The sequence below is a fragment of the Trichogramma pretiosum genome, unplaced genomic scaffold, assembly GCF_000599845.2.
Source record: "Trichogramma pretiosum strain Unisexual culture from Peru unplaced genomic scaffold, Tpre_2.0 scaffold34, whole genome shotgun sequence".
Taxonomy (NCBI): domain Eukaryota; kingdom Metazoa; phylum Arthropoda; class Insecta; order Hymenoptera; family Trichogrammatidae; genus Trichogramma; species Trichogramma pretiosum.
The window spans coordinates 219,744-237,593 of record NW_019641683.1 but is presented as its reverse complement, the minus strand read 5'-3'; the positions used below and the strand labels follow the sequence as shown (position 1 = coordinate 237,593).

Sequence of the window (17,850 nt, the reverse complement as noted above, 5' to 3'; positions counted from 1 at the left end):
GCATGTATGCACTGTATCTATCGAATTCACTTTCCCATTAGAACCTCTCGTGTATTTTCAGGCTGTTAATGCTCTTTCTGCTACATCTTACGCGCACAAGCCAATTCTTCCCACGAGTCAATCAGTCGCCTCTGCGAGCATTGTTTATGTATATTTATCATGTCTATATATGTATAAAATGTTGCTAATTGCTATTGTGCGTGCCGCTGCACGATGCGAGTTGAACGATCTCACTGCTCCACGTTTATATACGTACCGCACGAGCTCATACGTAGAGCTGATTATATTAAATATGAGGCATAGCCATCCACAACATTTTACCACAGCAATTTCTGAAAGTATTATGTAGATAATTACGAAAGAAACCTAACAACGCCTTGTTACGAGTTTTACGTAGCGTCATTGTTCAGTACGAGGCTACAATGGGGATCATACATAGATACTTCCTCGCTTACGTACATGCGGTCATTTTCTCGAGAGAGATGATGATCGAGCTGAATAAGGCATTCGATTTGAAAAAGTAGTTATCTGCATCGCTCTTGTTAAGTTGGCTCTCGGGAACGTGAATAAGTACGCGAGTGCGAGTAAGTCATTTATAACTTGACGAGCTACGAATTAGGAAGTGATGAAACAATTTGAACTTCTTAGTCATTGACTCTTGTTGTTGACCTCAAAGTCCATTCGTATTGCCCTGCGGATTTAATAAATGAGTACTCATCAATAGCTCCAACTTGACAACGTTCGTGATATTATTGCTTTATTATATTTTATTAAATCGTTTTTCCTTTAATTATTTTACTCAAGTTATTAATGAATTTTCTAGGCAATCTGAAAGAAATCCTCCAGATAAGTTCGAAAAATCAACAAAACATCGAAAATACAGTATCTTTACTGAAAAATGGGATTAGACAAGTGTAGTGAACAAGATCTAATGTAAAACATGTAAATGACCGAAACAAATTTTTTTCTGCAAATATGAAAAACTATTTGTTCCCAATGTCAGAAATGTCTCAAAAAATTTTCAGAAGTCCAAAGTTTGCCATTTTAGCATTTTTTCGAAATTCATTAAAAATCGCTAATATTTAAATAATTCCTAGTTCAGTGTGTAGTGACTCAAACGAAAAAGTTCAAAACAGTTTTTTTGTTGAAAATTGTCCAAGTTTCCAGAAAGAATATTCCTAAGTGATCTGAGCACTCAGGAAGCTTGTACAATAGAAATAATTATATAAATAAAAAACTCGAAATCTAATCGAGTTCGATCCGGACTTTCATTTTTAAAAATGTTTTAAAAGCTTCCTGAAGATGTCAATTCTTACCTAGTAAAGTTTTGTAATAGGCTTCAAAGAAAAACGTGCAAAAAATGGCAAAAATGGCTGGTTTTGGCGATTTTACGCTTCTAGGGTCTTTTTGCGCCAATATTCGTCAAGTTTTTAATGCGACATAATTTACTTAAAAAACACTTTGTGAAACGTTAATTAACCTAAATGAATAATATTTAACTCAACGATGCCATTTAAATCATTTTAAAATTTTTTCAAACGCTTGTATGACTTGAATAAAAGTGTCCGGGTATTGAGATGTGGCCGGGTTTTGGTACAGTCACTCTGTGACCACTTTTGCCAAAAACTTTATCTGTACCTTCTTCTACTGATATGCATTGAGGAGCGCGCCTCGCGCTCCCTCTGGCAAGTATGACAGAGAGAGAGCTGCGGCGTTACGCTACTCATATACACAGCATCGTAAAAATATACTTCGCGCCATTCAAGAAATCATAGAGCTATATGGAATAATTAGCACGTAAAATGTAATATATAATATAGATGTAAGGCTTACTACAGATGAATTATTTGGCTCGGTGATCATGCAAATCGAAGTTGGAATTTAAATTTTGCGACTTTTTCCTCGCTCTTGAATATTTTGAAAGTAAGAAGGCATGAGAGTGTTGTGTTTTACCTTTTGATCTGGCAATGCACATTCGTAATTTTTGCTACCATTAGCGTAGCGTCGGCTCGTTAAAAAGATTGCTGGAATATTGATCGACAAAACTGAGAAAGGGCCGCGTGCGACACATATTTTTGATTAAGTATATTGCTTCATGCTTTGCGCGCGCACACCTACTATGGTATGCTTGGCAATGCCCCATGTATGAAAGGAGCACTCGGGTACTTGTTCAAGCTGTAACACGTGGCTCTGCGATGAGCCAACAATTTCATATCACCCGCGCCGGGCTTACTACGTATATAAAATAGAGATATGTCGATGGCTGCATTATTCGACTATTGTGCGTAAGATGCTGATTTTAATTATTCTCTAATAGAACATAAAAAGTTTCGTCGTGCTATTTATAAACGACTATATTTCGCAATGTACATTAGCTTATATATAAATATGTTTGTAAGTGTTGAGGGTGTGAAAAATAATCGATTGAGTCGAGTATTTTTCTCGAATTCGAGTCGAGTTTTCGATTTTTCGAATACTTGAGTTTCTTCGGGTACCGAGTTTTTCGAGTACTCTATAAACTAGATACTAGTATAGACCCTCCTTCTGATCCATTCGCGGTTTTTGGGTTCGCTTATTCGCGATTTTTCGGATCCATAGTCAAATTCATTGTTTACAATGTTCATTGTTACTAGGTTATCCAAATCGGTTAAAGCATATTTAATCAATTCAGCAAAGACTCAAAAATATTTTTAAAAATCTCAAGTTTCCAATTTTCGTCAAAATTATTCGTCATTCTAGTAAATACGACTTTCTTCAACCAACTGTTATAAAAATGGGAAACGCCTGACGCAGGTGTTGTATAAAGTTGGAGACTGGAAATGGCGACTAATCAAAATCTATTACAGACAATTTAGTAAAAAAAGAACTAAACTTAAATTCTTTCAATATTTTTTTTTTTAATGTGGCAATGAATCATGATTTGTAAACATTTTAAGATTAAGTATGGCGGGTCTATTATAAGACTCTGCTACGGTATATCACTATATTTTGAATGATATTAACGCATACATATTTTTATGTAAAATTTTATGCCCTTTCAGAATCTGGGCTCAAATTTAAGATTTGATTCTTCGTCAAAAGGTTATGGTTGTTTAAACAAAAACAAACGTAAAAATTTGCGCGAAAAATCAACTTTAAGACATTTTTTCGAAGTGTTGCAGTATAAAACTCGAGATATAAATATGATGAGAGGTAATCATAAGTGTAAAAATACCGTAGGAAATTTTCCCAAATTTTTTTATCTACTTTTTCTAACAAAATAGCGTCCCTCAAGTGAAATGTTTATAAAAAACCAAACTCGATTTTTATCTTGAAAACCATTGGGTTTAGAGAAAAAGTTTATGGAACAAAAAAGTCATAAATTTATCGAGAAAAAGACCCAAATTTTTTGAGAATTTTCGGAGACGATTTTCAATTTTCCGACAATTCGTCGAGTCCAATCTCTTTAAAAAAAATCTCAAAAAATTCTGAAAATATTTGAGAATGTTTCTCGATAAATTTTGAGATTTTCTTGTTCTATAAACTTTTTCTCTAAACTTCATTGTTTTTGAGTAAAAAATTATATTATTCTCACACGTACATGTATTTCTTGCATGATAATATACATGACACTCGTGCCCGACTCCTATGGCACAATTGCCCGCCATTGAAAAAAGACAGGCCATTGTGACAAATTTTTTGAAATTCAATAAAAAATTGAAATTTCATTGTAATTTTCCAATTTTAATATATGTTATAGAGCTTGAGCTCCCCTTTGCAATGATCGTTTGAGATTTAAAAAATTTTAAAAATTCGCTTCTGGACGTAAGTTTGAATTTTGGGTGGCACTCATGCCCGTCTCTCCCCTATATGAGTAATTTTGCCATACTTTTAAAAAAGAAGCTCTAAAAAAATTTACAAAAAATGTTGACATGCGCTGTTAGTAATTAATTGTTCTTATTATTTATGAAAAATGTGAGCCAAATGACTGCTGTAACTCTTTTTCATTCGTGTTTTTTTGTAATTTCCATTTGGGGGGGGGGGGCAGTTGACGCGTTAAAGCCTATATACTACAGTAGGTTACAAAGTTTTCAAAGACGCAGGTCGATTTTTTAATTTTTTATTAAATGGATCCATTGTATAAAAATTAAAAAGCGAAGAAAGTTCTACAAACATTATATAATTTAGATTTACATCAATGGAACTAAATGATGTTCACTTGCTGCCATTAAATTGTTTTTGAAAGGAAACGATTGATCAATTTAAAAAAATATTCTCCTGTATCGATGCAAACAGATATTTATTAACTTCCACTTGACATCTATCTACATGTACGGAAATAGCTTATGAAGATATGTTTATGAATGAGAAGTATGAAAACAAGAAGAGAAATAAAGAATGAGATTCCTCTCTATTGTTCTTCACGCGATAATGTTCTATTGCATCACACACTCCAGTAACATTAGCTGCATCGTAATCATTTGCTCTTTGACTGCTGAGTCCTATCTTTGTGCATATACAAATATCTATGTAACGTATGCATACGTAGAATGTGTGGGAGGTCGATGTGGGTTGAACGTGCTCTTTGATGGCATAACGTTCACATGTCGTCACGATCTGATGAATTTTTCAACCAACCTGATCCTGCTTGTCAATCCGACAATGTATAAATGGAAAATTTGCTCTATTAACGGGGGGGATATAGTCCTGGCCTTGAAAAATTGAATTTTTTTTTATTGTTTTATTTGATTGTTTTTACTTTCAAGAGTATTCTGTTAAAATTTCAGCCTAATTACAGCAAAATTGACGAAAATATTGAACTCCCTCGCTGCGCTCGGGCCCTAAACTACGCCGTGCCAAAAAGTGTTACTTATGGCACTTGTATCGTAAAGTATTATTACAAAACCGTGCGTACGTATCGACGTTCTTCACGAAGAGTAACGCATTTCAAATTTGTAACGAAGTCTAACACGTACGGAAAAAAAGCTAATATAACGAAAACAAGCACGTTTTATACGATCCTTTTATCTGCGTCCTCTCAATTAAAAGTTTTATTAACTTCTTTAAGTCTTCAGGAATTGACATGTCTAATATCGTTTTGTGCATTCGCGCACAACACAGTTAATAAAAAATAAAGATTGTATTTGTTTTTTTTTGTCACAAAAATGGACATGTGATACTTCTAGTTGTTACTTTGTATAAGATCTATAGAGATATTAAATACGCGCAAAAAATATATGATATTAGCACAGTACGCATTCCAACCTTATTTTAGCTATCTCTACATATCGCGCATATATGTATTATCTGTTCGAAATTTTTTGTATATGGGCTGTATCACGTCAACTGTCCCCCCTCTTGAATCTGAGTTGGAATTTGATTTTTCATATATTATTCTGCTTCCCAAGGGTGAATATAAAAAAATTATTGAAACATGATTTTTTATGTAAAATTTGATGAGGAATTAAAATTTGTCATCCAAAATCATATTTATCATCTCAAAATCCCTAAATTACCAAAAATCAGTCTGAAAGCCAAAAATAAACATGTTCGTATCCAGCGATATGGCCAATATTGTAATATGTTCATCGAAACATTAAACTGCAACTTCTGATAAATTTTGGTCATCGGCAGACAAACAGACTTCATTATTTAGCATCATATGAGTCAATAAAACATGGTTTTTCTCTAATTTTCCTTGATTCTTGGCTACCAGTCGTGAAGAAACAATTTTCTTACGAGTCACAATTAAGCTAGTCTTAACAGTGGTAATTGTAGAACTAAAAATATCGTTCATTATTATTATAATTTGATATGTACTACATAAAACATATTTCAATTGCTTTGTGAGACGGAAAACTTCATTTTAAGTTTTCAAATTGTATTTCAAAATGCCAAAGTTTAATTAATTTGAAATTTTAACACAAGTTTGCTGTTATAGTACTTGTGATTGTAAATAAAAATAAATAGAGTTTGAATACAACAAAATATAATTTAAATATTCAGCATTTTTAAAATTTGAACGATATAATTCATATGTTCATGAAGTGTGCTTTTCAAGGTATTGATCTTTTGACATGCTTTAACCACAAAACTGTAATAAGCTAGGCCTCTGTAATTTTACTTTAACATCATGTTTAGTTTTGGAATAATGATATATCAAAATATATTTCATCATCTTGATGTACCAATAACTTATTGATTTTTCTTTATTTTAGCTAAAAAACAAAATGGTGCTACCCTACGAACAAATAGTTTGGGATCTGGTACAAGGACGCCACCTCTCGAAAGAAAGAGTAAGTTTTCAGCTCTCGGAAAACTCTTCAAACCTTGGAAATGGAAACGAAAAAAAAAATCAGAAAAATTTGAAGCTGCTTCAAGATGTGAGTAATTTAAAAACAATATAATTTAATGTCAATTTCATAATTCATTCTCAATTTTTAGCTCTCGAAAGAAAAATTTCAGTTCGAGCAAATAGAGATGAGCTTGTACAAAAAGGAATTTTATTACCAGAAAGTCCTACATCTCCTATACCAGAAAATAGTAAGTTCATCAATATTTTTATGCACTAAAATAAATGTTTTTTTATTAGTTGATTAGTTGTTTCATCAAAAAGTAGTACTTATTATCAGCAATAAAACCTTGTAATACGTGGAGCGTCTCACATAAGTTTAGTAATTTGTGTGACAGAATTGCTCACTTGTCAGCTGAAGACACGAATAATATTTTTTCTATTTAAATTGAATTTTTAAATTTATATAAATGTGTATATATTTTATACAGTCAATATATAACTATAAGTATTTTATAAACTACATTAATTTTTACCATAGGCTCGACAAATGAGGCAATCGTACCGCATAAACCACCAACGCCTCAACAGCAACAGCAAATGCAGCGTGAGCAGTTGCAACAGCAACAGCAGATGCATCGTGAACAATTGCAACAGCAATTGCAGCAACAATTACAGCATCAACATCAGCAACTTCAACAGCACTTGCAACAGCAGCAACAACAGCAGTCGAGCATGGGTGGCAATAATACACCTGCATCGACACCCACATCGCAACAATCTCAATTGCAACCTCAGTCGATAATGTCGATGTCTACTAATGTCAACAATCAACCAGGCAGTAATCGAGGTTCGCCGCATCCGTCGCCGATGTATCCTGGCATACCTCAATTGCCATCGTCAAATCAGCAACTCAACGGCAATTCTCAAGGTTAGTTTCGTTTCAAATTTTAATGTAATGGGGTATTTTTGTTTTTATTGTGATTATATACGATATGACGAATTGAAAATGTACTGAAAATTTCCATTTGAGTAAGGACTGATCGTTGGCCTAATTTTTATTACTTTTTACTTATAATATGTCTAATATACAACATGAGGCTACGAAAGTGAACAAAAAATTGTTTATTCCAATATCCCATTTGAAAGTACTGGATGGATAGTTTTTAAGATCATAAAGGACAATCAGACATGCAGTCTGCTTTACATATATATTAAGCATACGATATTCTTTGAATGGTTACACAAATGAATAAAATTTGTTATTAATTTTTTATCATTTTTAATAAATCAAGTGTACACTGTAAGTAAATGTTAATAATAGGCTTAGTTTCAGGTAGTGAGCGTGACCAATAGCCCATTAAACAAAGTGAGGCCACATAGAACTAAATTAACTTATTCAATGACATAATTCTATGAGAGACATCTTAAATATATCGAGTGCTTAGAGTTGAATGTCCACAGTATTATAAAAATGTATTTTTCATCACAGCGTGCGGGAAAATCTTAAAATCGACTTCCTGCACTCGATGATGAAAAATACTATACGGAACTGAGACGGTTGTCTATCTTGCAAACTGACACTCTTGCAAACTACTGAATTAATCATAAAATACAAAACAAAAACATGTAAGCCCGCCCTCCCCCCATTCGCCCTTAATTAAAGCGTGAGAATGAGACAAAACACATTGCCGTTTTTTCGTTAATTTTCTTTTAAAAAACTTCAACAATAATTAATGCATTATTAATTAAAATTGTATACATATTTTTAATTGAACTAAGATTGACAATGTTTATCGCTATACTACAAGATAGCCATTATAATTGTTCAATACTTTGAAAAAATTTTACTGCAAGAAATTAAGTTTTAAGTACGAAAACCTTCGTGAAATTCTTTGAATTCTTTCAACTTTGCTCGTAATGAACATTAATACAAATATCTTCAGATTCAAAATAGAGAACTTTTTAGGTTCTTATAAACACTCAATTAAATGCTCGAAAACTGGATATACAACATTTGATGTTAATCTCTTGAGATGCTTACAAGATCAGAAACAAAATCAGAAACAAGTAAAAGCACATTTTTGGTCGCTTAAGCGTACATAGTTTAACGAAACTAACATAATTTGATTGATTATAATCATGCGAAGATGCAATGATTGATATAACAACGAATTATACGTAACTCTTCATGGACTGCTGTCTTTTCATTTGCTAAAACTAATTATATTACTATTTTTTATATCTATATAAGTGCAAGCACTCCCAAAATTGTAGATCTCAGTATTTTAATTCACCAATATCTAATTGCGCAGTATACAACAACGAGAAATTAAAAGCTGCTTACTGGACAGATAGTTTTTTTCTCTCAAGCTAAATCAGTAGAGCAGAAATTTTTATATGTTTATTATTTTTGTGCAAGCTTAGCTGAAAATATTTTTTCTATATTTTTTGAAATTTTCTTGTTGTTCAATGATACAATATTTCAGTTATTGACATTTAAAAAAGAGCTCGTGTTGAAAATTGAAAATAAGTGACGAGAATCATTCTGAACAATTTTACATTATGCAGACTAAACTTTTACAGAAACATTTTTCTTTTTATTAATATTATTAAATTAATATCATTAACATTATAACAATAAAATAGTCAAATTAATGCTTACAATTTTACATGCTTATATTGAGTCATTCTTTGAAATATCGAATTGATAGAGTGATTTATGTTAAATTATTGTTATCGTTTATTGTTTTATGTTTTTGCTAACAGCTTATCACATAACGTAATACATTTGCATTGATATAAAATATTTATCGAATCAAGTTAAATTATATATACCTTTCGCATGATCAATAAAATGGAAACGAATAAAACTGCTAATGAGATTTTCATACATTCACATTCCCTCTTATTATGTTTTTTTTGAGCTAAATTTTATCTAAAAATTCCTAGTAAGGATGATGATTTCCAGTATATGAGCTCTAATCTTCATGGTATGATCGTAGCTTATCGAGAAATCGATATAACCGTAAAAATATCTAAAAATTTTTCAGATGTTTTTTTTAGGTGCAATCATTAAATTTTTCCTATTCTTCAAAACTTAAAAAACAACTCGGTCATTCACTGGTGCGGTTACTCTACGTGTAAATTTTTCGTAATTCCTCACCTGAAATAAACGATTCTTATGAAAAATATGGGGTTACGCCTAGGCATTGTCATATAGAGTCAATACAAGTTATGACATCTTTTAATACCATTTCACTTAACTTTTGGTGGCTTATGGAAAGTGAGAGACAAATATTGTACGTTGCATTGACAAATTTTTTTTTTTTTGTGGATATGGCACCAGGCAGCCCCTTCAGAAGGACCTAAAGTCGGGCCAACTTTCTTAGTTAGGCCTTTAAATCCCCACAACTGCCTCGCATTCGCTCAGGTCACAGGACCTGAGGGGCAAGGAAAAACCTTGTACCAGTGTACGGGATACCAGTGGATTCGCACTTTAGGTACACCTGTAGGGAAAAACCCGCCCCCGAGACAGCAGAGCCTGTAGGTACTCTTTCCGCCGAATACCTTTAGGGAAAAGTCCGAAAATGTACTCGCCAAGAATCGAACCTACGACCCCTTGAGCGGTGATGTTTCCGTAACTATCATGCTAACCACTGACCCATCGACCGAGAAATGACGAAAAAGCTCCACAATGAGAAATAACGCAAAAAAACTATTAGCGTAAAAATATACGTTTCTCATCTGTGTACATTAGTATGTACCGGTTTTTGAACGATTTTCGAAAATTTTCTGGTAACAACAACTTTCTTAGAGAATTCACTACAAAAAAGCTCGCGTAAGATGGGCACATATAGATAATCTGGGTAGCTCGCTTGAAGCACCAGAAATTTTGAAACTCAAGTCAAGTATTTGTCAAACTAACATTTTAATTTTTTAAATTGTTAGCCCACTGATATGTTTGCGATAGAATAATTTGAAACCGTGTAATACTTTTTTCAAAAGTATAAATAGGGGCAAGTATGACAGTCTGATCCTTATAGTTTGAGCCTAACTCTAAAATTCTTTCTTTTTTAAATTTGTGAAATTATTAATATTGCGACAAATATTCGAAATTTTCATTTTTCAAACGATAAACACACTGTAAACTTCGTAATACAATAATTCAATAATTGATAATATTAAAGGTAAGAATCATAGTAAACTTAACTTTACGTATGGCTCTACTTGCCCGGCCGTCTCGATCAAATTCTATACGAACCTTACAATATCACGTATTCTATGAATTTTACAAAATTTTGTTTTTCGAATAGATAAATATTATCATTTAAGATCATTAACTTTATTGCAAATTTTTATTGTACATTTTCATCAGAATATGACGATGGCAAACGTTTTGAATTTAATACACGGATCCCCAAATCGCGATTCTCGTGTATATGAGGAGCGTGGAGTGATGCTGCTCTCGTCTGCCATAGTTGCCATTCAGAGCGCGACACGCACTCCTCGATTTTTTCTGCCTCTTTTCAAAATAGTTTTTTTTTCTCATTTTTTGCTCAATTTCGAAAAATTTTCCTTGAATACAGTAACGCCCAAAAAAATTAACACAAAATAAACGAAATAGGGGCGCAGCAACAAACTGGATCTCAGTGGAAAATTGTATATTACGTCCCTAGGGAGCGAAAAACTGTAAAGCCTCAGAGCACGTGTAATTATCGTTCAAGGCGAAGCCGAGGCTTCGGCTTCGGCTTTCTCTTTCGCTTCATAGGTGCGTATACTATTTTTCATGAATCCCCCAGCAGAAATTAACTTTTTCGTTTTGGCCACCGGGACGAAAGCATCAAAATTAATAAAAAATGCATGTTAATATTTTTTTTTGAAAAAAATTGGAATAATGTAATGTTTTTTCTGAAATTACACACTTTGTAGTAAACAATACTACCCAGGTGATGTTATTTAAAAAATAGCTTATTTATCATTAAGCTAGCAATATTAATAATGAAAAAAAGGTTGGTCAGTTTTGCGATATCATTGAAACTGTAAGTTTTCAAAGAAAATATATCTATACCTGTTATGGTAATTAAATCATTTTCCGCAAAAGTAGGAATAGGATATAAACTACAAAGACTCGTCCTTAGAATCATTAGAAACACTGAATGGTTAGTAAGTGCAAAACAGTAGAGTTCAATTTCACCGTCAGTCATACTTGTGTATACATATAGTATACATTTGCGCGGGTTTGCAGGGTGTGCACACGTTATAGAGAATATTCGCGCGGGCGCTCCGCTCTGCAAAGTTCACAGTGTCGTAGAGGGAGAAAACCGGTCGAAGGTGGCGTCGGTGTCGCGACGATCCGAGTCAGCAGCACCAGCAGCAGTTGCAAGCTCGACCTCGAGCTTAGCTAACTGCGCATGTATATACATTCATTTGACGCAGCGCAGTATACATATGTACATAATTTTAAATGTGTCTTCGCGTATACACACTCTCAGCAGTGAATCAGTATGTGTGCATAAATAACAAACCTCCCTTCTCTTCCTCCGCTGCCACCTCCTTCTCCTCGATAAAAACTATAACAACGGCAACTCGTGTGCGCGACCTATGCACACTCACTCACTTACACATTGACGCTCACACACACACACACACACACACACACACACACACACACACATGTAAATATACATTAGTTTCTCAGAAATTATACGTGTATGTACACATAAGCGAGATAAAGTAAACTTGTGCACCAGGCCGCGTGAGTAAAGAGCTTTTCTGCTTAAAAATATATAAATTATATATCAGCTGACTCGTATGCAAGTTTAGCTGCGTTTGCAAAGTATTCTTCAAGACTGGACGTACCCAACATAACCCTAACCTAGACGAGCAAGACGACTTATTTATTATCATTGATACTACTTCTGATGTTTTTTAATTTGTCAGTTTGCGTGTATAACGTGTTGTGATGCTGTGGAGGCTACACGGACCGGTATTATTATTACCTAGGCCTAGAATTTCATTAAGCGATTGCGATACCTAGTGAAGTGAAAAAAATCAGTTGTAAAACAAATAATAATTAGGTTGTTGAACCAGATGCGCCTTGGTAACAAGAGCCGACATTTAACATATGCATCAGTGGAAGTGAAGTGTCATGTTACATGCTGCAGTGGTGTTTTATACGACGTCGACGTAAAGGTGTGCCCAATTATTTTTTATAATCAATCTGACCCACTAATCATACATTTCTTCATTAGTGTTTGAACGTTTGATTTTGTATTTGAGTGATGTGCAATGTTTGCGATAATGAGACATAAAAAATTTTAATTAAAAATAGATGTATGATTCTGCAGCAGTTCGCGCATATAAGTAATGAGCTGAACCTTGCTAGCCAAAAGTTATCTAACCGATATGCACATACTATTGACTCTACCGCCTCATAATTTGTACTTACTTCATGGTGTTTCAAACTAGTTCAACTGTAGTAAACTCAGTAGTTTGATTTTGGTTAATTAATATGTAATCGATGAAAATATAGCATGCGTGAGGCTTTAAAAAGTTGATTCTATTAACTGCGTTGAAAACTAAAATTCTTTACTAATGTTAAAAATTAAAATCATAAATCTAGGTATTTTCCAATAATTTAAATATATATATCTTGTAACAGTTTATTCGTTAAGATTCATTTTCTATATGTTCACTTATAAATACTTAAACTTGTGCCAAGAATTATAAAAGCCTCCAAATAAAACGCAAACATCAGTAGTATGGAATGTGTTAATTGAATCTTAACCTTGCTTTAAAAAACTTGTAATAGCATTAATTATATAATAGTTTATAAAAATTCCGAATTTTTAATAACAGACTTTTTGATAAATAATAATATGATCTGTCCGACTAACAAGGAGACCTTTTCACCTTCGGGTCACGGATCTTTACCAAAATTTTTTGGGGGTCTCCAGGAACCTAATAATAAAGCTCCCTATGCTTAGTTTTATTGAATGGCCCTTAGGGCCCATTTTAAAAAGGGTTTTCTATTTTAATTAAAAATCTTTGAGATTTTCTATATCAAGTTGGGATCACTTAAACAAAAAAATGCACCGATCAAAAGTTTTAAAATTTTTCAAAGAATCTGTCTGAATTTTTTGAACCGTCCATTACCCTTTTTCAGAGACCCTAATTTGATGCTTTTCTTGCAAAATTCAGAAACCTCTAAAAAGGGTAATGGACGATTCGAAAAATTCTGAAAAATTCAGAAAAATTCTTTAAAAAATTTCAAAACTTTTAATTGGTGCATTTTTTTGTTGCAGTGCTCCTAACTTGATATAGAAAATCTCAAAGATTTTCAATTAAAATAGATAACCCCTTTTAAAATGGGCCCTAATGTCCATTCAATAAAACTAAGCATAGGAAGCTTTATTATTAGATTCCTGGAGACCCCACAAAAATTTTGGTAAAGATCCTTGACCCGAAGGTGAGAAGATCTCCTTGTAAGTACGACTATAATTCACATGATAAATCACATTTTTAAAACAAGAATTAATTTATTAAAAATAAAAATAATACAATATTATCCAACCACAGTCTTGCAACTATCTTTTGGATGTCAGAATCATATATTATTTTTTAAACGACACAAAATTTGATGAAATTGTCGTTGTACTTCGATTGCGTATACATTTTTTACGAGTTTCATCATTTTTTTTAATGTTTCAAGGAAAATTTCGATCATGTTTTTTAACAAACAAATCGTTCATTTATGAGGCACCATGAATTTCTGGGAAATTAAAGTAAACGTTCTCATTTTTTAATCAATTAATACAGATGTATCAATTTAAAAGAAAAAGAGCAAATTTTCAATAGTTTCAATCAAGAAAAAACATATACTTTTTAAATGCAACTAATACTCCTTGAAATATTATGAAATTGTTATAAAAGTTTTATATGTAAAAGTAGTACATTAAATAGAAATTGATAAAGATCCTAAAATGTTGTAATTAATCTTTCTTTTATCACAAATTGTACACATTATTATTATTTAACTTTAATCTCAATTTATTACTATAATCAAAAATTCAGTAAAATTTCGACGGATAGTATAAGAGTGGATTATATTTTGTAAACATTTTTACAATACTTAAGTTTTTTAGCAATAATATTCTCAAATTATAGCCTGAAAGTTGCTTGTTACTTCACATTTTGGTCACTTCAAATACGCAATATAGGGGTTTTTTAACGAGGTTGACGTCCGATAAGCTTGTTAGTGACTTAAAGTACTTAAGGTGCATTGCACCCATTCATAGTTTACTACTTCTTTATTCTATTGTCGTTAAATTTTTTTACGCGTTTGTAAATAATTATTAAATGTATATTTCAGATAATGTATATTTTTAGATATTTTAAAATTTAATTTACTAGTACCTTATACACGCGCTTCACACTTGTCAATTGTTTAGTCGTGTTTTTAAGTAGTTACTATTTCGACTGTAGATATTACTATATCCTGTTTTTATTCAGAAGAAAAATAAATTGACCAATCGGAAGGTGTTTTAAGCTGTTTCACTTTTCCATCACTTTTTAATAATAAGAATCCACGTAAAGAAAAATTGTATAATATTATATAAATGTTCTATCCTGCTTGGAATCATATATTTTCATTGAAAAATAACTGAAGAAAAACGTGTTACCAATTCTGATAACCTTCAGTTTAAATAAGGAGGTTTCTACTCACAAGTGTGCTAAAAAAATATTTCTCTATATTATCTTTATAGGTTAATATTGTATCAAATCAAGTTATTTCATTCATGTAAAAATTTCATCGTAAAAATATTTTTTTTTTAGTTTCTTAATGCTAGAAACGAATTTCATTCGTAACTGCAATTCACAACTAAACCGTTTCTTGGCTATTTAATGTAATTTTTATAAGCATTTAATTGGGGAAATTATTTCTATGGAATCGTATAACGACGCCACATTTTTAAAATTTTTTGATACTTCATAATATATAAAAAGCTTGCATCGTTGATTTTTTTATTAAAAAATAAACAATTTCTCAGCAAACAAACGAAAAATTATTCACATGCTAGTAAATGTAACAATCGAATATAAAAGTAGTAAGTTTAATATGAAAGCGTGGATAGTCCAATACAACTACTAAAAAAAAGTTGATTTCTAGATCGAGGCTGCTCAAATATTATATAACACATATGCATTCTGGTTTTGCGAGCATATCCCAGATTTTGGTGTCTACTTCCATCATATATATTTATTACATTTCATTCATACTCATTTTGAAAAGTTCTCAATCAAAGTGAAGGCATAAAAGATGCATATTTAAAAAATGTATGGTGCTTTGCAAAAATCGTCGATTCAATTAACATCCATTAAATGAAGTTTAATTGAGACAAACAAGCAAAAATTATTTCAAATCATTTAAAGTGATTTATCATTCAAAATAAGATTTTGTAAATAAGATTAAGAATTTATTTTCACGCCACATTGGTCACTTACTCTTTGGTCCCTTCCAAAATTCGCTCATGCGCAGAAACAGTTCTGAATTTCTTTACAATTCATAATTTTTTTAATTGAATATATATTGTCCTCGGCATTAAAATAATATAACTGTAAAATATAAATTTTTTTAAATAAACGTATGCACACCTTTTTCAATCAGGAGTTAAAAACTCGTTCGTATTCCATTTAAGGAGGCTCTACACCAATCATAACAATAGTACAGCGAGGCATCTGTCTGTCTCTTTCTTGCATTAGGCAGACAACCGCTCGCACTATTCGAAATCAATGATTTTGTTTAATTACTCATTAGTTAGTTCGTTAAGGGGTAATTTTTAACATACCAATCGAAAGCTTGGAACTTTCTCTTTCAGAATAATATATTTTTTATTAAGATGGTTGATCTTTTAAATTAGTTATGAACAATATAATACCGCGTCCCATAAGAGCGCCCGTGTTAAAATCGCCATTTTTAAACTTCTTTATCTCGAAAGTTTGATCGTCAACCACATGTTTTTTTTTTGGAATCTCATTTTAAAGATGTAACAAACATGTAGAGCCTCCTTAACATCTGTTATAATTGTAGAAAAGCTATACTTAGAAGTTCTATCTGTTTTTACGTTTCCGCAAAACTAATTTTGAACGACTTATATGATACATTGCATTTTCTAATCGCATTTGATGAAGGATCGATTGATATTTACCCTTTATAGTGCTCTCTACGATTTTTTACACATTGTAGACCGATTTGAAAGTGTGACTGAACCCTGATTGAAAGTACCACGATGGTGTATGATAAACAAATTACTGTACTCCACGTACATGTTCGAACAATCGATTTCTTCAGTGATTTTCAGTATTGCACTCAAATACTACTGGAAACTCGATATTGACTCGAACCCATTCATATTTGAAAATTGACAAAATCTCGATGAAATTTTGTATTACAAAAATTTTGTTGTGGATTGTAAATTTAAAAGAATAAAAAAATTGCTTTAGGGCACGGGTAGAAATTTTTTGAATGAGCCCAAATTTTAAAGGAAGTATTTTTTTCATTCTTTGAAACTTTTAAAGAGGCATCAGCCATTATATACTGTATCGTTTTATTTGAAGCTCTTAATTTTAAGTTTTAGAGGTCACTCACTCAACAAGCTTTTTGATTTTCTATTTAAATATAACATTGTAAAATACTTCTTTTATTCTATAATATTCTCTGGTTCACCCAAAAAAAGTTGAAAATAATGAAAACACGTATTATAATGCAACATTTTATGATCTTTCAGAATCTTGTATCACAATTAAGATTTTAGTCTTATTTTGGAAGTTATAGGCAATTTTGTGCCAAAATAGTAGTTGTCGCGTATTGCGAGAAAAAATTGTTTTTTTTTTTTTTTTTAACCGGCTTAGTATAATCGGCTATAGAAAAGTTGTAAATACAGCTTTAGATAGGTTTTATTCTCACGATTCTAATATGTTTTGTCAGATTTCAAAAATTGTTCCATTTCGCTGAAACGCAGCTGCTTTTGAGGCAGGCATTTCATCAATTCGCTTCTCTAAAATTCTTAAAAAACCACGTTTTCGTCAATATATATAACACTACTCAGACCAAACTTTGCAAATATTATTCTAGGAAAATTAGCTTAAGGCTATTACGGCTATTACTTTTACACTAGAATCAGATTTTAACTGATATGGTTTATAACGTTTCTTAAGTACGCAGTGATGATAATATTAATATGTATTGATAATATACTTTGGCAAGAATAAGAAAAAATTTTATTGTACTAAATACTAAATTATTAACAACAATATAGCAGTTTTTGAAAAATGTACTCAAGTTCAATGAATTTATTCAATTTTTATTTGATTTGATTTTGGTCAGCGACGTCTCATTTTCTTCAGAAATTAATTGTCCACAGTTGGAAAAATTGCGTGAATTTCTACGTGAATTATTTAATTAATTTTTTTTAATTGTTTTATATTAACATTTTAATGAAAAGATAAAATATGTATTAAATATGTTCATGAAAAGTTAATTTCTTTATTGTCGTAAGAATATATTTGAAATACTG

General features: G+C 31.8%; 1 protein-coding gene across 15 annotated transcripts in view; it reads left to right on the top strand.

Annotated features, from left to right (window-relative positions):
* Nucleotides 1-17,850, top strand: part of LOC106648279 (phosphatase and actin regulator 2-like) — a 79,234-nt gene that overhangs the window by 28,111 nt on the left and 33,273 nt on the right. For all 15 annotated transcript variants that reach the window (XM_023461111.1, XM_023461109.1, XM_023461116.1 and 12 more), the window contains 3 exons: nt 6,198-6,362; nt 6,424-6,522; nt 6,813-7,202. In XM_023461111.1, the coding sequence (XP_023316879.1) occupies nt 6,198-6,362; nt 6,424-6,522; nt 6,813-7,202 (654 nt within the window). The remainder of the gene's footprint in view (nt 1-6,197; nt 6,363-6,423; nt 6,523-6,812; nt 7,203-17,850) is intronic.